The sequence below is a fragment of the Centruroides sculpturatus genome, unplaced genomic scaffold, assembly GCF_000671375.1.
Source record: "Centruroides sculpturatus isolate CEXI.00-Female unplaced genomic scaffold, Cexi_2.0 scaffold158, whole genome shotgun sequence".
Taxonomy (NCBI): domain Eukaryota; kingdom Metazoa; phylum Arthropoda; class Arachnida; order Scorpiones; family Buthidae; genus Centruroides; species Centruroides sculpturatus.
In genome coordinates this window covers 695-22,871 of record NW_019384347.1, presented here as the reverse complement: position 1 = coordinate 22,871, position 22,177 = coordinate 695, and the positions used below count along the sequence as shown (strand labels likewise).

The 22,177-nt window shown below is 27.7% G+C and overlaps 1 protein-coding gene across 1 annotated transcript in view; it reads right to left on the bottom strand.

Annotated features, from left to right (window-relative positions):
- The window catches only part of LOC111636063 (twitchin-like), a 68,830-nt gene extending 46,717 nt beyond the window's left edge, over positions 1–22,113 (bottom strand). The window contains exons 1-12 of the mRNA XM_023381227.1: positions 21,819–22,113; positions 19,973–20,112; positions 19,748–19,889; positions 19,521–19,662; positions 16,658–16,782; positions 13,497–13,635; positions 8,594–8,724; positions 3,414–3,500; positions 3,131–3,337; positions 2,738–3,040; positions 2,168–2,325; positions 677–821 (exon numbers count right to left, since the gene is read on the bottom strand). Coding sequence (XP_023236995.1) covers positions 677–821; positions 2,168–2,325; positions 2,738–3,040; positions 3,131–3,337; positions 3,414–3,500; positions 8,594–8,724; positions 13,497–13,635; positions 16,658–16,782; positions 19,521–19,662; positions 19,748–19,889; positions 19,973–20,112; positions 21,819–21,936 — 1,837 coding nt within the window. The 5' untranslated portion in view covers positions 21,937–22,113. The remainder of the gene's footprint in view (positions 1–676; positions 822–2,167; positions 2,326–2,737; positions 3,041–3,130; positions 3,338–3,413; positions 3,501–8,593; positions 8,725–13,496; positions 13,636–16,657; positions 16,783–19,520; positions 19,663–19,747; positions 19,890–19,972; positions 20,113–21,818) is intronic.
- Between the last annotated feature and the right edge of the window lie 64 nt (positions 22,114–22,177).

Sequence of the window (22,177 nt, the reverse complement as noted above, 5' to 3'; positions counted from 1 at the left end):
AGTTTTATTTGATATCATTATAATTTATGCATTCAACTTAGTAAATGGCCATTGGATTCATTCCAGTTAACTATCATAGTAACAATAGAATCTTAATAGAGATTATTCCTAGTTACTCTGTTAGAGGACAAGGAAAAATTTTAATTCAAGCTTTAGCACTGTTCATTCTTATAACCCTTGTTAGCTGACATTCATCTAAGAGAGTAACTGTTATCACCATTGTTTAGAAAATTAATTTAAACAAACAAAGAAAAGATGTTGAACAGTAACACAATGCCAAAAGAAATGTGATAGTAATCAAAGTAGGTAGGAATAATTGTTATTAATATGAAATAAAATCAGACACTGTCTCTTTCTGGTAGAAAACAACTACTGTTTAATCCTATTAATAATCCTTAATCCTTTTCATATGTTTAAACTCAAAAAATTGTTAGATAATGTTAATTATACCTACCATCACCATCATAATCTAGCAATTTTTGCGTCTAAACAAACCAAAAGTATTCAAAATTTTAAAATATTAATATTTTCAATGCTGAACATTGTTATTATGCTTAATGCTGAATGTTAAATTACATCATATAGAATTCTCTATTCATTTATATAACATTACACAAATTTTAAAAGAATTAAAACATTTTTAAATTTGAACATCTTAAAATAATATTATATTTACCAAATCTGGCTTTAGCAATCACTGGCTTGCTAGGTTCACTTGGTTCACCAGGTCCAGCTTTATTAATAGCTCTAACTCTAAATTCATATTGTACACCTTCTTTTAAGCCATCTACTCTTCCTTTAGTTTCATCTGCAGGAATTTCCTATAAAACATTATTTTCATCAAAAAATGACAAAAAAAATTTTTTACAGAATGAATTACAATATAGAAAAGGGAATAAATTAAATATTTTATCATCAATTATAAATCACAGCAATGGCATTACAATTATTTATTAATTATGCATTAAAGATTTATCTACATTTTTAAATTGATTTATAATATTTATACATTTATTCATTTCTTTATTTTATATATATATTTGTAAATTTGTGTCCTTTGTATTATTAACCATTTTTTATAAATTGTATTTTAAGATAATTTTTAATTTTATAGTTTTAAAGGAAAGTTATATTGTTTTTTTGGGAGATATTTCTTGCCTGTCATTACCTTTGAAATCATTAATAAAGAATAAAAAGAATATCTAGGTAAATAATTTACAATACACACAGTGACAAGATGTACATTTTTTTACTTGTAGTGTTTGATTGATATGCTCATTATTTTTATTGGTATAATTTGCTAGAAATAATAAGCATGTAAAATTAATCTAAAATAAAAAGTTCTGATATGAAGATAATACTTATCTCTAATGTATCTTTTTCTTGTTTATAAATTGATTTCAGTGTAGCTTAAGCTAGCCCCTGAAAACTCAACAGTTTTAGTGCTGAGTTTTCAGGGGCTAGCTTGTGATTAAAGTTTATAAATAATAAACACAATGAATAAAATTCAATTTATAGGTTAGAATTAACTTAATTATAATATATATTACTTTCCTGGCTCTGTTATATATAACAGAGGGAAAGTATGGCAATCAGTCAAAAACAATCCCCAAGATTTTTACACTTTTGGTCCCAAGACCTTGAAATGTCAAGAAATGCAAAAAAAAATTTGGGGGTTTTTTCTTTATGTATGGATGTTAGTGAATCTGTGCACATGTGTGTATGTGTGCATGTAGGTGGGTGGCATGATTTTGTTCTTTCTCTTTGAAGTTTAATAACTCGCGTGTTTTTTCTCAAACATTTCTGAAATTTTGCAGGGAGAAGGATTAGGGGATTGATGTTATTAAATTTTGGTGGTTAAAGGTCAATAGGGTGGGAAGATAAAGGGGAGGTCGTGTATCATGTATCTCAAGTAGGGTCAGATTTAATGACATTTTACTCATTATTAGCATTTGCAATTTTTTATAAAACCCATCCCTACCCTGAAAATTAAAGCTTTTTGCCATTTTATAATAATTAAAAATATAAAAAAGGTTTTTAAAATAAAATATCATAACAGATGGTGCCACATGCAGTTTTAAATGTTGCCAGGAAAGTTAAGCAACTCATTGCTGGATTTTTTTAATATGTTTTGACAAACATTTATCTGTAAAATGTTAAAACTTACTGGACCAGTAGTCCAATCCCTAGAAAATTTATCTTTATATTCTATTACATATCCAGTTATAGGAGCTCCACCATCAGATTCAGGAGGTGTCCATTTAAGGTCAACTCTATCTTTATCCCAATCAGTGGGTTCAACATTTCCTGGTTTGGTTGGCTCATCTAAAAATAAGTTAATTATTACTACTATTATTATTATATTGTAATGAATAAAAAATTAAAAAGTAATATTTAATTAATTTCAGAAATAATTGTCCATCTAACATTGCATGCATTATTTCATGGATATTATTCCTGAGATTAGCTGAAGATACACAACACAATTTTAATTTTAATATTCATGAGTAATAGCAATATCAATTTTATGCATTTCCACTATTTGCTTCAAATCACTATCAATTTAACTCTTATTCTGTATCAATAATAAAATTTATTTCATACATTAACTTTGCAGAAATTAATATTTTATTAAAATATTTAGTTATTCTAAAATATTGCAATCTAATTAGTTTACTATTACTAAAAGAATTTTTCTTAGTTTAAATTTATACTTTTGAGATGTATTAAACTTTACCATAAGGATCTTTAGCAAGAGTTGTTCTAGGTGCTACTAATGGTTCTGACACTCCTTTTTCATTAACAGCTCTAACTCTAAATTTGTATTCCTTTTTAGCTATAAGATCTGTGCAATCATATTTTGTTGTTTCAGATTTTCCAACTTCTACCCATCCCCCTCTAGCACCTAAATCTTGTCTCTCAATAATATAATGCAGTAGAGGTAGTCCTCCAGTATCTTTTGGTGGATTCCAACTTAATTTGCATCTATCTTTATAAACATCAAACACTTCAAGTGGTCCTTCTGGTGGCTTAGGTACATCTATTAAAAAAATTAAATGTATTTTAATTGAGAATTATATTTCATTAATTACATTTTTCTTTAATTCTTAAATATTTATTGATTGATTACCTAAAATGTCCACTTTAAGTTTACATTTTGCTTCTCCTTGAGAATTACTTAAAGAGAATTCATATTCTCCAGTTGATGCTCTTACAGGCTTTCTGAGTGTAAGCATAACTTTATCAGGTTTTATGATTAATTCACAATCTTTATTAGTGAGAGCTTTTTCACCACGTAAAAGTTTAGCAACAACATTAGATGTCCTTTGACCCGTAACTAGAAAAAAACCATATAAATAGTTTTAATGATACAAATTATATATATCTTCTACAATGTATTAAATAATGCTTACTTAAATATGGAATTTCAATGAGCAATGGTTTACCAGCATCACCAACATAATCAAATTTGTCAAGTTTAATAACTGGTGTTCTTTCAGCTAAAGAAAGAAAATAACTCAGATTTGATAAAATTATATTGGACATTAAAATTTAATATGTTAATTTATTAATAAATGTAATAACATTGTAAAACTATAAAAATCATAACTTTTATTACTGATAAGTAATAAATAATTATAAAATATGTGTTTACATAAAAACTTCATTAATAATTTAACAATAATATATGTAATTACAAATACAGTTTATATATTTTTTTTATTAATTTTAAATTTAAAGTAATTATTTACAATGATATGAAAAAATATAATTATTACAAAATTTATTGATTTTATAAATATAAAAGAAATAAACTTTTATTTTTTGTAGCAAATAAATTACAAATTTAGGGACTCTTCAACAACAAATTTAGAAACAAACATAACTGCTTTTAATTTTGTTTATATAATTTGCATTTTAATAAGCACCACAATAGAGGGGCATGAAATACCACACTGGGCTCCAATTCAGACAAATTACATTAAATGGCTATCATATGATAGACAAAATTATATTAAATGTCTACATTTAATATAATTTTGTCTGATTTATGTAATGATTTGTGTAATAACATGTAATCATTAAATGACAATAACATAATCTGTCTTATTACTTTAATTGGATATTATATAACAGTATATAAATATTCAATCAAAATGGCGTTAACCTATTCCATGTTGAAATTTTTCTCCGATGCATACTGCTTCATGTTGAATTTTTGTCAATATTAAACCTAACGAAAATTACACATTTTAGAAAAAATAATTGTGGCTATTGTATTGTCCAAAATTATTTTTTTTTTATTTCGCACAAACAAAATAGACATATTAAAAAATGTAAAAACAAAAATAATTATATTTCAAAAGTTAGTTTTAATATAAAAATTATGATGATTAGCAACATCTAGTGTCAAAAACGTTCCAATACAGAAATGAGATATCGTGGGTCCACGGGTCAAGGTCATTATGTTTCAACCCGAGATATTTCGGGAATACCATGGGACAGGTTAAACTATGTTATTCTATTTAATTATATATTTATTTATTATCTTCTTTTAATCATATTATTGATTCTTTTAATAATTTCACATCTAATAGGAAAGTTATAATTAATAATCTATCTCAATACGTTAACTACATTTTATTATTTTGGTTCACTCAGAGCTCTAACAAGACAAGAAAAATTTCATTTGTTTCAAGATATGTCCACATGAAACATTTTATCTGCAGATATGATCATTTTAGACAGAGAATTTCTCTAATTACTGTATTATTATTACACTTCTACTAGTCATTGTCTTTTTGATATAGCCACTAAGATATAATCATCTCTTACTTAAAATTTTCCAGTGGGAATATTTCTATAAATATTTATACAAATTTTTATAAAGAAGATATGTATATATAACCTAATTGTCAATGAGTTTGCAATAATTGCAATAATATAAACTCATCACCATAAAAATTAGCACACCAAAAGGAGTTGTCACATCGCTGAGAAACGTGGCATATAAGTCTCAAGCAGATATGGATATGATTTAGAGTTATAGCATGATGGCTCATTGCATAATGCCAGCAGAAGGTGTTAAAGTGTGTCCTCTTGAACTATTAAAATCCTGTCTGTAGTTTATCTGTTGCAGAGGACACTGTATCACTAAAGATATCTTTACATCACTATTGAAGACCATATAAACAACTAATCAAGTAAACAAATAACATCACTACAAACCTGATACCTTATATAACTACAAGCCAACCAATGCCGTATGTCATCAGGCTAGATTTATTAAGAGATGGCACCTAACGCCTCCCTCCAGTGCCAAATTGTTTCATAATTTATTAGTATTATAGCTGTTATCTAGTCTGATGATATAGTCTAGTTCCCTCCCTCCAGTCTAGTTATATAAAGTATTGAGTTTGTAGTGATGTTATTTGTTTATATATACCTTGCTGGGGTTTGAAATGGCCAGTTAAGTGCCTTTGGAGTGTGTTTACTGGATGTGGGTGCTTGATGCGTCCCCAGCCGGCACTGTAATAACTGTCAATGGTTGTAACATAATGTTATATATACTGGAAGATAAGATCGGACCAAAGGTCCAAGTAGTGTAATTGGCAACACATCTGCACAGTAAGCAAGAGTTGCAGGTTTGAGTCCTGCTCTGGGCCAATTTTTTTCTTCCAGTTGTTCTAAATTATTTAATCAAAAATTATAATTAAATTTATTAAGAGATGGCACCTAACACCTTCCTCTAGTATCAAATTATTTCATAATTTATTAGTATTATAGCCATTATCTAGCTTGATGACATACAGCATTGGTTGGCTTGTAACTAATCAAGTGTTAGGCTGTTCGGAAAGTAATTTCGTTTTTTTACCACTATACGAATTAGTCGTATTTTTCCTGCCATTTTTATTCTAAACCGTATTATCATTATATATTTTGACAACTAGCATTTTAAGGCTTGTTTGTAAAAAATTTTGTTTGATTTTGTGAAATTGTTTATTTTTTGTGTCCCATGAAATATGGAAAATATAAAGCAGCATTTTTGGCACATTTTGCTCTTTTATTACCAAAAAGGTAAGAATGCTGTTCAAGCAAGAAAAAAATTTGTGACATGTATGGAGAAGATGTATTGACAGAACGACAGTGACAAAACTGGTTTACAAAATTTAGTTCTGGCAATTTCAATATTGAAGATGCACCACATTCTGGATGGCCAGTTGAAGCCAATGAAAACAAAATAAAAGGTACTGATTGAAGCAAGCTGCCGAATAGCAACACGTGAAATCACTAAGAGATTAAATTTGTCAGATTGAACTGTTTATGATTACCAATTTTGTTTCAAAGCTTGATATATGAGTTCCACATGTTCTTAAGGAGAGATGCTATCTTTGGTGGGATTTTAAGGAAATTTTTTTTGGAGCTTTTACCAGACAATTTAACAATTGATTCAAAAGTGTACTGCCATTGAGTAATATCATCAAACAGAAAAAGCCAGCCAGAATTGATAAAAATAACAGCTGTAGTGTTTTACCACGATAATGTCGAATTTCACACAAGTTTGGTAACTCGTCAGAAACTGTTATAACTTAGATGGGACATGCTATCACACCAACCGTATTCGCCAGATCGAGCACACTCAGATTATTACTTGTTCCAGTCTGTACAATTTTTTTTAACTGTAAGAAATTTACTTGAAATGACAATGTCAAAAATCGCTTGGATCGGTTTTTTGTAAGCAACGATCAAAACTTTTATGAATGTGAAATCATGCTACTACCAGAAACGATAACAACAAATATTTGACTAAAATGGTTGATAAATAATTCAACAAAATATTTATTTATTATAAAAATATTGTGTTGTTTTCAACGGAAAAAAAACGAAATTACTTTCTGAACAACCCAATAGTTTGAGAGGGAAAGGATCATCAACCTGAGAGAAGCTGTATACGAATGATGGATACGATATTTTTCTCAGTGTAAATTTATTTCTTATCGTTTCACATCCCCAATAAGTGTAGGGGTATGGAAACTACTGCGANATAATTCAACAAAATATTTATTTATTATAAAAATATTGTGTTGTTTTCAACGGAAAAAAAACGAAATTACTTTCTGAACAACCCAATAGTTTGAGAGGGAAAGGATCATCAACCTGAGAGAAGCTGGATGGTCATCTTGCCAAATAGCCTGCCACCTAAGCCATTCTGACAACAATGTGAGGAGGTGTTGAGACCAGTGGATGAGAGAGAGCTCACACACATAGCACCCAAGCTCAGAACACCATCGGCAGACCACTAGCCTGACAGGAACATTGGTCTTCTGACAAGCATACACACAGCCAGCTGTATTGTTGTCTGCCATCCAAACATAGGTGGCACCATCATTACAGGCCCGTGTCTGTCTGTACTATTTTGAAGAACCTGGGTGAGAAACATATGTTATTGTAGCAGCCATTACATATGCTGCCATTGACAGCCACCCACCATCACCTCTGTTTGGAGTGGTATCACTCCTGACAGAATTGGATCACAATGAAATGGAACCAGGTTGTCTACAGCAATGAATCCAGATTCAGTTTGGGTAGTGATGACATCTGTGTTCATGTCTGGAAGTCCCATAGTGAACGCTTCAATCTTGTCTATGCTTTGGAGTGGCACACCACTCCCGACAGCTGGTGTGATTGTCTGGGGTGCCATCACATATAACAAGCAGTCACCTCTAATTCTGATCCAAGAGACTATGACAGTCCAGTGGTATATTAGTGACATTCTGCAGCCATATGTGTTGCACATGTGTTGGCAGGGCTCCCAAGATCCAGTTTCCAACAGAAAAATGCTTGACCACACAGAGCAAGAGTATCAAAGGACACATTGTCATACTTCCCTGGTCTGCCCAGTCCCCTGATTTGTCACCAATCAAACATGTCTGGGATCATCTGGGATGCCAAGTTGGACAGCCTAGGAGTTTGGCCAAACTAGAGGACCACTTACAGCAACTGTAGACTGAAATGCTTCAGGACACCATATGGCACCTGTATGCCTCCATGCCCGCCTGTATCACATTATGTATTCATGCTAGAGATGGCCCAACAAGGTGCTGAAACCACCTTTCATTTGTAGTTATTCGTGCAATAAATGATCCTTTAGCTTTAATTTTGTAATCACTTACTTATATCACTATTACACTCACACATGTACAATTCTGATTCCGACAACTTCTTGGTGCACTAATTTTTATGGCAATGAGTGTATTACTATTATTACAAATTCATTGTATTGTATCTCTTATAAAGTATGAGAAGAGAAGACTGGATACATTTGGGGAATCATCTACAAATCACAGTAAAAATACATAATTATAAATAAAACTATCAGAGTTTTTGAAGAAATAATCTACCAGTATATATCATACATAATAACAAAAAGTAATCATGTACCATACATAGTTATTATAAACTTTTGAAGGTGTAAAATTCATTCAAATTATTCTTGTATATCAATTAATATAATTATTAAATAATTATATCTCATATATTTAACATTTTATAAAATTAAAGCTATTGAGTTTTGAAACTCAAAAATAATTACCTTCTATAACTTCTAGTTTGCATTGTGTTGTTAGATCTTTACTTTCACACTTGTATTCACCAGCATCATCCAATTGGCAATTATTAATAATAAGTCGATGAAAACCTTTCTCCAATAATTTAATTGTAATTCTAAATAGAAAGATATATATATATAATATATAAATTTTAATTTTATAAAATAACCAATGAAATGTTATTAAATATAAAAGTATTTGTACTAGTAGAGTAACAAAAGTAAACTTAAAAATAATTCTAATATAATGGTATTCAGGGTTGGCTTGATGAATCAGGTAATTAGGCAACTGTATCAAGTAACGAAATGAATGGTCAAAAATGATCAAATGGAAGAAAAAATAAATAAAAATCAAAAGAAGCCAAATATAATAAAATCCCATAAATGTATATTATGGTTGTTTATAAATAGTTTGTACAAAAATGCCAGCACTACAAATCTATTGGTAACCAATCTAAAAGCAAGGGTGGCAAAAATTGGTTTTACCTTAGGTGCAAGTTACCATTGAGCTGGTACTGATGATATTGATTATAGTTATTGATTAATAACTGTTTGAAAATTAGAGTAACACAGTTTCACTTAGATTTTTTTCACTTATATTACCAAATTCATATTCAAATATTTGACAATGCATGGGAACTCATATTTAGGAAATAAATAGTACCCTTGAATTCCATTTAATAAAACTGAAAATTTGAATTAGGTTCTAATTAACAGAAAATATTGAAATGACTTTAACCAGAATAAACAAAATAATGAAATCTTTAATGGTTTGTCTTCAGAGTAATAGAATGAAGTATTTTCTAAAAATTAAATTTAGAGTATACCCAAAAATTCAAGATTTTTGTATTCTGCAGTGGGATCATTAGAATTAAAACGATTAAAACACATTTTTTTCAATTAAGTATTATTTCAAAATTTTAAACAAATCTTACTGGATAAATATACATTTAGTATATTTATTTATATGTTTTTTTGTTATTTTTCTTGATTTTTATCACACTATATTGTTGGGGTTTTGTTAAATGGAGAGGTGGATATCTTTTGCAGTCAGGCATTTCCTAATTGTGTAAAATAAATAAATAAATAAATAGTAACCAATTCCAACTGTGCTATTTCAAACAATATAAATTGATATTTTTGCCAGAGTAAAAAACACAATAAAAAATCATACTGTGAAAAAACATATACAGCAGAACCTCAATTATCCAGACTAATTGGGGATGAAGGTAGTCTGGATAAGGAAAAATCTGGATAATCGAAACAAATAATTTAATTTGTCTTTTAATGATAATACAACATGTTTTCTTTTCGATGACATATTGGTAATATTAAAAGTAAATACTGTATTTAAATCATGATCAAATTTTCAAGAAACAAACGTTCGTATTGAATTTGGACTACTACTGACCAACGCTAACAGACTACCTATTGTTTAAAAGGCCCTCTGGTGGCGCAAGAAGACGGATTTTATAAAATAAAAAGCAGTTGAAACTGCATTTTTATGAATAAAAATTTGACAAACTATTTATCGTTTTATGACGAGTAAAATTTTTTCGTCGCGTTCGCGGCTTTTAAGTAATGCATAAACCTTCGAGGCGCGAGGCCCTTCGGACCGCGAGGCATAGGCGGTGGCCCACGTCGTCCATGCCTTACGCCGCCCTTGGTCATAGAAATGATGTAATTTGAATATAAATTATTTATAAATACGTATGTCAAGTTATATTTTTATTACTACGTAAAATATATTTAAGAGTTTACGACCACTGTGCTGGGTGAGACGTTGTTGAAACAAAAAAAGTTATGCATTCCATCACGTACATAAACAGTGTCGTAATTCGCCAAGTGCAAATCAGCAAATTCATAAAATTTTTGTTTATTTTGAACAATCTGGATAATCGAAAATCCGGATAATAGAGGTTCTACTGTATAAATTAATGATAATTTTTCATAAAAGTTAAAAAACATTTAAACATCAAAGGAATATCAAAGAAATCTGTTTCTTAAGAGTTTTTTTTTATTCAAAGAAAAATATTATTGCATCAAAATTTAAAAAATGTTTCTTTGCTAAATATAAAATTCAGTTCTTTTTTTTTACCAATTTAAAATAAAAATTATCACTTTGAATTTGAATTTGGAATTTTATTGAAAACTGACAAACTTATTATATATGATAGGAAAATGTGTTCAATGGTCCTAAAATATTTTAATTTAAATATAGAAATACCAAAAACAATAAAAAATAATCAAATTCAGCTATAAATGTTACCTGTCTGTTTGTTTCACTTTTACACCATCTTTAAACCACAATAAATTAGCATTAGTATCTAACAGCTGACATTCCAATATTACTTCCTCCCTTTCAAGGACACTCATATCCATTAATTTCTTCATAAATTTATTGGCAGCTATTGAAATATTTAATTTAAATGAGCATTTATTGCTTTAACAATATTTTATATAAAAAACGTTACAATAAATTGCAAATAAATAAATATATATTTTGAAATTATGGATAAATAAATAAATGTATAATTGCCAAATATTTTTGTGACTATGATGAACTAAATAAGTTTGCTATTAATAAGTGAATAAAAACCAAAAAGGTATACTTTAAAGATAATACTACATCATAAATAGCAGCAATTACAAATTTAAAAAATTTCTTAAGTGATGTTTTGATTTGCTAATTACTTTCTCAAAACAATTCACTATACATGAAAAATTTTATATGATGAAATAAGTAACACATACTTAAAGNATATAAATTTTAATTTTATAAAATAACCAATGAAATGTTATTAAATATAAAAGTATTTGTACTAGTAGAGTAACAAAAGTAAACTTAAAAATAATTCTAATATAATGGTATTCAGGGTTGGCTTGATGAATCAGGTAATTAGGCAACTGTATCAAGTAACGAAATGAATGGTCAAAAATGATCAAATGGAAGAAAAAAATAAATAAAAATCAAAAGAAGCCAAATATAATAAAATCCCATAAATGTATATTATGGTTGTTTATAAATAGTTTGTACAAAAATGCCAGCACTACAAATCTATTGGTAACCAATCTAAAAGCAAGGGTGGCAAAAATTGGTTTTACCTTAGGTGCAAGTTACCATTGAGCTGGTACTGATGATATTGATTATAGTTATTGATTAATAACTGTTTGAAAATTAGAGTAACACAGTTTCACTTAGATTTTTTTCACTTATATTACCAAATTCATATTCAAATATTTGACAATGCATGGGAACTCATATTTAGGAAATAAATAGTACCCTTGAATTCCATTTAATAAAACTGAAAATTTGAATTAGGTTCTAATTAACAGAAAATATTGAAATGACTTTAACCAGAATAAACAAAATAATGAAATCTTTAATGGTTTGTCTTCAGAGTAATAGAATGAAGTATTTTCTAAAAATTAAATTTAGAGTATACCCAAAAATTCAAGATTTTTGTATTCTGCAGTGGGATCATTAGAATTAAAACGATTAAAACACATTTTTTTCAATTAAGTATTATTTCAAAATTTTAAACAAATCTTACTGGATAAATATACATTTAGTATATTTATTTATATGTTTTTTTGTTATTTTTCTTGATTTTTATCACACTATATTGTTGGGGTTTTGTTAAATGGAGAGGTGGATATCTTTTGCAGTCAGGCATTTCCTAATTGTGTAAAATAAATAAATAAATAAATAGTAACCAATTCCAACTGTGCTATTTCAAACAATATAAATTGATATTTTTGCCAGAGTAAAAAACACAATAAAAAATCATACTGTGAAAAAACATATACAGCAGAACCTCAATTATCCAGACTAATTGGGGATGAAGGTAGTCTGGATAAGGAAAAATCTGGATAATCGAAACAAATAATTTAATTTGTCTTTTAATGATAATACAACATGTTTTCTTTTCGATGACATATTGGTAATATTAAAAGTAAATACTGTATTTAAATCATGATCAAATTTTCAAGAAACAAACGTTCGTATTGAATTTGGACTACTACTGACCAACGCTAACAGACTACCTATTGTTTAAAAGGCCCTCTGGTGGCGCAAGAAGACGGATTTTATAAAATAAAAAGCAGTTGAAACTGCATTTTTATGAATAAAAATTTGACAAACTATTTATCGTTTTATGACGAGTAAAATTTTTTCGTCGCGTTCGCGGCTTTTAAGTAATGCATAAACCTTCGAGGCGCGAGGCCCTTCGGACCGCGAGGCATAGGCGGTGGCCCACGTCGTCCATGCCTTACGCCGCCCTTGGTCATAGAAATGATGTAATTTGAATATAAATTATTTATAAATACGTATGTCAAGTTATATTTTTATTACTACGTAAAATATATTTAAGAGTTTACGACCACTGTGCTGGGTGAGACGTTGTTGAAACAAAAAAAGTTATGCATTCCATCACGTACATAAACAGTGTCGTAATTCGCCAAGTGCAAATCAGCAAATTCATAAAATTTTTGTTTATTTTGAACAATCTGGATAATCGAAAATCCGGATAATAGAGGTTCTACTGTATAAATTAATGATAATTTTTCATAAAAGTTAAAAAACATTTAAACATCAAAGGAATATCAAAGAAATCTGTTTCTTAAGAGTTTTTTTTTATTCAAAGAAAAATATTATTGCATCAAAATTTAAAAAATGTTTCTTTGCTAAATATAAAATTCAGTTCTTTTTTTTTACCAATTTAAAATAAAAATTATCACTTTGAATTTGAATTTGGAATTTTATTGAAAACTGACAAACTTATTATATATGATAGGAAAATGTGTTCAATGGTCCTAAAATATTTTAATTTAAATATAGAAATACCAAAAACAATAAAAAATAATCAAATTCAGCTATAAATGTTACCTGTCTGTTTGTTTCACTTTTACACCATCTTTAAACCACAATAAATTAGCATTAGTATCTAACAGCTGACATTCCAATATTACTTCCTCCCTTTCAAGGACACTCATATCCATTAATTTCTTCATAAATTTATTGGCAGCTATTGAAATATTTAATTTAAATGAGCATTTATTGCTTTAACAATATTTTATATAAAAAACGTTACAATAAATTGCAAATAAATAAATATATATTTTGAAATTATGGATAAATAAATAAATGTATAATTGCCAAATATTTTTGTGACTATGATGAACTAAATAAGTTTGCTATTAATAAGTGAATAAAAACCAAAAAGGTATACTTTAAAGATAATACTACATCATAAATAGCAGCAATTACAAATTTAAAAAATTTCTTAAGTGATGTTTTGATTTGCTAATTACTTTCTCAAAACAATTCACTATACATGAAAAATTTTATATGATGAAATAAGTAACACATACTTAAAGTAAACTGTCTTTAAAATAAACTGTATTTTCTATATTAAAATTATTACATTGATTTTTTCATAAATATTAATTAATGTAAGTATTAATGAAAAGCTTATTATCACTTTTCAAACTATTTATAAAAGTTAAACAAAATTAATTAACCAAATGAAACTTTTAGCAATATACATTTTATCAAACAAAAATACAAAACTAATTTTTAAATCACGATATTTAAAAAAACATTATAATCATACTTATTCAATACTAATATCAAATATAAAATTATAGTTTAAACAGCAATGCAATCAATTATTTAAAAGTTAGTAATAAATTTTATATGATTATTTATTAGATAATAACTTTTTGAATATTAAATATTTTCTTAGAAATCAGCAATCAAATAATTTATCAATCATGATTATAATACTGTGATTATAAATTATAACTATATCCAGTGAAAGGTTGGTATAACAAAATTGTGGAAACTGTAGTGCTACACTACTGTTATATATTGTTCTTTTGTATGTTTCTATGTTATTCTAGTATATAAGCAGGTTTCCGTTAATTTTGTATCGGCTCTACTTTTTGTATAATATTTTGCATTGTATTCCATCCTGTTTCCTGGTATTACCTTTTCTTTGCTAAACCAATCTGAATCTGTTGATTGGTTGAAAGGGGGATCACATGCTAAAACGGCATTCCCAGATGGTGGGGGACATAAATTCAATTGTTTCATGTGTTGAGGACTTTTTTCTGACTTCCGAGCTCATAGAAAGGAGAAGGTGTAATGTGGTTGTGGTGGACCTTGGAGAGAACAACTGAAGAAGGAACAGTTTGATCGAGGCGAAAAAATCCAAATCCATCTTTAAGAAATCATCATATACAAGTATAGGATGTGTGGATTATGCTCAAGAGTCACTAAAGAACTTTAACTACTGTGTGTTGAATGGGACAATTGGCTACAAAAGAATTAACCAAGAAGAAATGCAACAGCATGAGTTTGTCATCCTGTACATAAATGTAATCATTTAAAATGGGAATTCACCTTAATACTTGGATCAGCATTGTTCTCTTTGTTAAGTAACCATACTAATTGGCCACGATAGTACATGTATATAAGTCAAAGATACCAGCTGTAGTCTATGGCTGTGTGTTTTTAATAAACCTGACTTTGTTGTGTTTATCTAAATTTTGTGGCCCTCATTACATTACCCTTTCACATAGACTTGATATATCCTGGTATATCCGAGACACTATAGAACCATTGAAATATTTTTGTTATATTTTTGGTTACCAAAATTCATTATATTGAAATATAGTAAAAAATGCAAGGATAAAAGAAATTTATTCATAATTAAAAATATATTACATTTTAAAGTAGAAAAGATTTTAAAAACAGTTTATATATTACTATTTATATGAAACCAAATTTTACATTTTCAGAACATAAATTATATTAAATCTGAATAAACATTTAAACTGTAATAAAAAATTAAATTATCAAAGATATTGTGAATGAACATCCAAGTCAACAGTACAGTAGTACTGATTAGTTGGAATCCAGCCTCTAATTGTTATTATTGCTGCTTGAAGCTGTTCTTTTCTGCTAAAAGAAATCTGTAATTTTGTTTGTGTTGTTTGTTGTTTAATCAAAGTTTTTTCAATAAAATCCTGTACTATGACACAGCATTCAAGCAGGCCATCAGGCAAATTTTTCTGTTTAATTCCTTTTTGCACGTTATCTAATACATGCAAAAAAAATTAAACAAAAACATTATTTTGTTTTCTCTTCTAAAGAAAACTGAGTTTGTTTCTTTTAGTTTTTCTCCACTTTTTTTCATAAACTTAAAAGAAATAATTATAGAGTAATAGCACCAAAATTAAACGGTAACTAAAGATTAAAATTAGTGTTGCCAGATTATTTGTAATATTCATCATTTACTAAAATAGAATTATTTATGTATTTATAGACTTTGTCATAATGAAACCTTTCTTTTGTAATGGAAAGAATTTTTATGTTAAACTAAAATTTTCATTATAATGGTATTTATTAAACTGAAACATTTTTGAATTGAGCTGACTAGGAAATTGGCAAGGAATTCAAGGTAAATTCATTATACTAAAAATTTTGTTAAACTGGCATTCATTATACTGACATTTCACTGTATATATTATATATGTGACTATATATATATAATTATTATAGTTATATATATAACTATAATATACTGTGATTGTGAATTATAACTAAAATAAATTGAAATTGATTAATAAACAATATAGAATATATATATATAATATATATCTTTGTTTGTAAACTACATAAATCATTAAAAAAAATCAGAATCCTGATTCTTGGTCATAAATTACTTGAACAATAACTATCCCCTAACATTCCCTAACAGAAAAAACATTAAGTTTGAGCATAAATAATCAAGTAAATTCTATACTACAGTTTATATTTTAGAATTATTTGTTTGTTGTCAATACAATCATTTGATTATATTTCAATACAAATCAATACATTCAAACTTTATTTGATAACATTCAATTATTTATTAGTAATAATTAAATGTGATCAAATAAAGCTAATTATTAAAATGATAATTAAAAACGTTAATTATGGATATAATTAGAATTTTATTACAATTTAAACCATCAATTTCTGAAGAAAATATAAAGACTTACGTTCAACAATTATTTCACATTTTGTAACATCAGCATTAGTTTTACAACTGTATTCTCCTTCATCTGTTAACTGTACATTTTTTATAATTAATCTACGCCTTCTTCCTTCAGAAATAATCTCATATCTGTTATCAAGTAAAATAAATGAATTATTAAATAATAATTTTAAGCAATATTACAATAAAACTAAGTTCTCTAAATTTTAATTAAATTTTAAATTAAATATTTTTAAATTCAAGAAATAAATTTATTTCAAAATATATGAAATGAATTTAGTTTAATATAAAAACTTATTTATTAATTCAGCATGAAAAGTACAGTGAGTGATCGGTTAACAAACATGATCCGTTCCAAGACTTTGTTCACTATTCGAATTGTTCATTAACTGATTATTGATTTACCATAGGTTTCAATAGGAATTTAATTAATTCGTTCTGGAGACCCCAAAAAAAAAATATAAATATATATATATATATTTTCTTACTGTATTTATTCATATGTAATAATAAAAATACATATATATACAGTCTTGCATTTTTATATATATGTTGCAGTCAAAACCCATTTTTAGTTAAAACGCGTTTTAACTAGTTATAACTAGTTTATACTGGATGTCTTTGATAAAACCCGTTTTGTCTAGTTAAAACTAGTTTTAACTCAAATTCATTTTTGACTAACAGCAAATTCTAGTTCTAACTGGACAAAACGGGTTTTATCAAAGACATCCAGTATAAACTAGTTGTATCTAGTTAAAACGCATCCTAACTAAAAACTGGTTTTTACTGCAACATATAGAGTGATTCGGGGTAAGATGTTAAGCGGGAAAAGTTGCCTAATTTTTGATATTTTCAAACCATGATGTCACATATTGTCATGTATTTGTATGATGAGTCGTTGGGCCAATATTGAGTGCGGAAAGCTGTAGTTGGGTACCTTAACTTCATTTTCTGCATCTCAGGAGAATAAAAGCTAGATAAGAACGAAGTTTTTGTTGTAAAATGTTTCTAGAGTAATTTTAAACTAAAAGTTAAAATAGAATTTATTAAAAATTGCAAATAACAATTAATGTACGATGTAGTTAAGGTTCTAAAGTTTCCATTGTCAGCTACCGCCGATCCCGATAGGACATGCTGGAGCACGTGACTCTACTAGGCATCTTACCCCAACAAAATCCCAAAAAATGCCACATTTTTCTTGAGGTAACATGCCTATTTTTAGTTAATTGAATTTTCGTTTTGTTCTTTTTATTGCAGGATATGCATGGAAATTATATAAGGACTTCTCAAAAAGGTTTTTGGACTGAAAAAAGCTTTCAGCTAGCTATAGAGCACGTTAGAACGGGCGGAAACTTAACAATACTTATACTGTGCTGTTATACTTGCTATGAAGTACTTTGTACTACATATGCAATAAATTAAATTTGGTTAAGAAATTCAAAAATTAATTTTTATGCAATTATATTTGTTAACTTACCTAATGGCATTTGGCATCTCACCCGGATACTTGGGGTGAAATGCCTAAAATGCCAGACAGTAAAAAAGTCGTCATTGCAAACACAATATACAATTTTTTTTTAATAAATTCCAAAATTTTATTTGAAAAACATACTCCAGAATATGATATTTTCATTACAGGGCTTCAAAACCCAAATTAGCGCTATAATTTCCTTCATAAGCAAAATGTTACGCATCTTCCCCCGAATCACAATACAAAACTATTTATTTCCCCCAAACATATTTATGTAGCTAAAATTAGTTTTAAGTAATGTTAAAAGTTAAAACTAGTTTTATCTAAAATCAAAACATGTACAGCAGTACATAAACTAGATAAAATCTGTTTTGTCTAGTTAAAACTAGAATTTACTGCTAGTCAAAAATGAATTTGAGTTAAAACTAGTTTTAACTAGACAGAACGGGTTTTAACAAAGACATCCAGTATAAACTAGTTTCAACTTGTTAAAACGCGTTCTAACTAAAAACTGGTTTTGACTGCAACATATATATATATACACATACACAGTCATGTTTTTTTCCGTTTGTGGGGTGTCTTCTTCATGATTTTTCAGAAGTAATTAATAGCATTGTAATTGTAGAGATCCTTAGGCCTAACCTCAACCTGGTTTGGATGCCATTTAAGACCGTTGTTCTGACATCCTCCCACTTCTTCAAAAAATCATTAATAGCAGATATCGGCATAAATCCACTTTTTCAGAAGAAAATGTAAAAAACTTGTTTCTGTCAGAAATATAAAAGGCTGGAATTACAAGGGAGAGTTTCAAAGTTTGGGGGAATACTATCTGATCAGTATATACTGGGTTGAACATCGATGTCGATGTCTCCCGCGCTCTGAAAAGTTTCGAATTGTTGCCTGAAGACAAAGGAAGACCAATCGGTATTCGTTATTTTACGTCGCTTCTTATTGTATTTGTTCAGTGAAGTGTTCGTTGTCTAATCATAAAGATCTTTCGCGAAAGTGTTCGTTATCTTATTTGTTCGTTAACCGATCACCCACTTTATTTGTAAAAGTACTGGTAACTTAAAACATGTTTTGAGTTACCATTTTATTATTTTAACACAAAAACATTTATTATTAAACACATTTAGATTGCTTAATGATTCTCATATAAAAAATTTAGTTAAAAGTGATAGTGTTAAAAAAAATAACATTAATTCAGAAATTTTTAAGCATTTCAATTTATCTATAAGTAGTTTATAAAAACAAATAATTCAAAAAGTATTTTATTTCACTATTTAATCTTGAATGATACAAATTATTTAAAAGTTTAATTAATATTTATGGATACTCAGTTTTAATATATTATTTAAATTAAATCTTTATTCTTAATAATAAGATAAAGTATAACCGTTTTCCTGCAGTAATTTCTTTGTCTCCTTTAAACCAAGTAACTTTTCCTTCCCATTCATTTACATCACATTCAAGAGTCAGGGTGTCTTTCTCAGGTATCTTCATACTCTTCAATAGTCTAGTAAATGTAAACTGTTGAACTAAAAATATAATTTAAAAATTGTTAATATATAAAATAAAATTTGTTATAAATATTCCTTTAAAAACATTGTAAAATAATTATACCTGTAACAGATACTTTACAAACACAGAATTCTTCCTCATTTATTTTGCACATATATTCTCCTGTATCTGATTCTACAGCTTCCAATATTTTTAAGTATTTTTTACCAAGTCCATCACAGATTAATGTTATTCTGTCTGAAGACTAATAATAAAACATTTTATTTATTACAGCATTTCTGAAATACAGTATACTTATTTAAAATTTATTACATATTATAATGTTACCTCTATTTTTTGTTTATCTTTATACCATTTAACAGGTGCTTTTGCAGTATTAACTAAAACTTCTAATACAGCTTCCTTTGTAGTGAAAAAGTCTTCTTTAGCTGGTAATTTTTTAATGAATTTGTAGACAGGATCAGGTTCTTAAAAAATAAAAAAATTAATGATTTAAAAATAATTTATATGAGTTTTATACTCATGAAACCATTTAAATATATTATTTAAATCATTTTAATAATATTCTATTAAGCTGTTTGAGTTTAGCTTTCATCAAAGTTCAGATGATACATTTAAAGATGAAGCTTGAAAATGCCAAAAATGGTTATGTAATATTACATTAAGACTTCTTTAGTTAATTAAAAATACTTTTTTATTTGGTTTTTGAAAATTTCAGTTTGAAAACAATAATAATAAATTTAAGAAATCATTTGATGATCATCTTTCAATTAATACTAACTTGTAAAATTATATAATTCTACAAGTTAGTATTAATTGAAAGATGATCATCTCATCTAGAAAATTATACAACTCCTGCCAAACATATTAGACCACCCTTTAAAAATATTGATTTTGTAGTTTAGATTGCATATAACTTATTTTTAGTTATGTTTTACAAATTTCCTTTATCTTTCTCAAAATTCAATATTTATTTAATAAAAAAAACCAATTCACACAATAGAATTTTAATGTGTTTTAACATTACAAAAAACTTAAATGTGTGAGACAAAAATTTTAGACCAGTAAAATTCCTTGACAAAAATATTAGACCAAACTTGTTTAAAATTTTGTAGAACCATCTATGGCTATTATTAAAGCTGCAATTCATTTTGGCATTTGATCTACAAGATAGTGACACTCATTTGGTGTAATTTTATTCCCAACATCTGTTTATAGCCAATTTCAATTCCTCCTTGTTGCATGGTTTTGTTTTAAATATTTTTTTCTTCAATAAATACCACAAATTTTCAATTGGATTCATATCAGAACTAATTCATATAGTCCCAATATTGTTTTGTAACAACCATTCCTTAACTGTTTTGCTTTGGTGAGAAGAAACATTGTCATCTGGAAAAAACATTCACTGTCTCCAAATATTTCCTCAATAGATGGAATCAAAAAGTAATTTAAAATATCTTGATATTTTATTACTGTAAACAGTGATGTGTATCAAGTACCATTGCAAATGCAAACTTTGCCAACTCCACTTGCTGACATATAGTCCCAAATCATTATGCTGAGTGGAAATTTCATATTTGACTTTAGGCCTGCTTTGTTAAACTTTTCTTCTGATTGTCTCCACATTTTTGTGTCAATGTTGTCACAATATCTCAAACAAATCTTTCATATCATTGGAAATTAAAGGGCTTGCATTAATTTTAAAGAAAAAGGAAGAACTTTTTCAATTATTAGAAGAATAAGATCCTGATGAACTTAGGAAGGCCACAATAAGAACAGAAATTAAGCAAGAAATGACATGCCATAAAACATTATGCAATGAAAAGAAGAAAGTGCTGTCCAGTTAAAGTTAGTTTTTTTTTAAACAGTTGCCATCAAAATAAAATATGTAATTGTGTCTTCTATAAATATGCAAAGTTATGTAAATTTATTATAAAATACATATATGTAAGTTACATTCAAGCTTTTATTTGTTTATTGATGTTATATGCATTTATTTAAAATTCAAATTAAGAAATATAAAATTTAAAAAGTTTGTAAATATACAGGAAATGACAATTCATGGTACAACCACTATTTGATAAAATGCATTATGTGCGTAACCTGGGTCACCTGTATTACAAAATTAAGGTAAAGTAACATTTATCATTTGATTTAAGAAATTATTACTTACCATCTACATCTAGTAAAGCTGAAGTAGTAGCATCTAAACACTGGCACACATAACGAGCAGAATCTTCAACAATGGGATTGTTAATTTCCAAAACATGTAAATCACCTTGACTGCTCATATGATACTTTTTCCCCAAGAAAAGTTCTTGTTTGTTTTTGTACCATCTTGCTTTAACTCCACTCTTTGAAAATACTGCTTCAAAACGCACTTTTTTATCTTTTCCTTCTTTAGCTTTGACATCAACAGGTGGTTTTAAAAATGAATCAGGTTTCTATATTTAAATTATTAAAATTTTAAATATTAAATATTTAATATTTAAAAAATGATGTCAAATGAATATTTATTGGCAGCTATTGAAA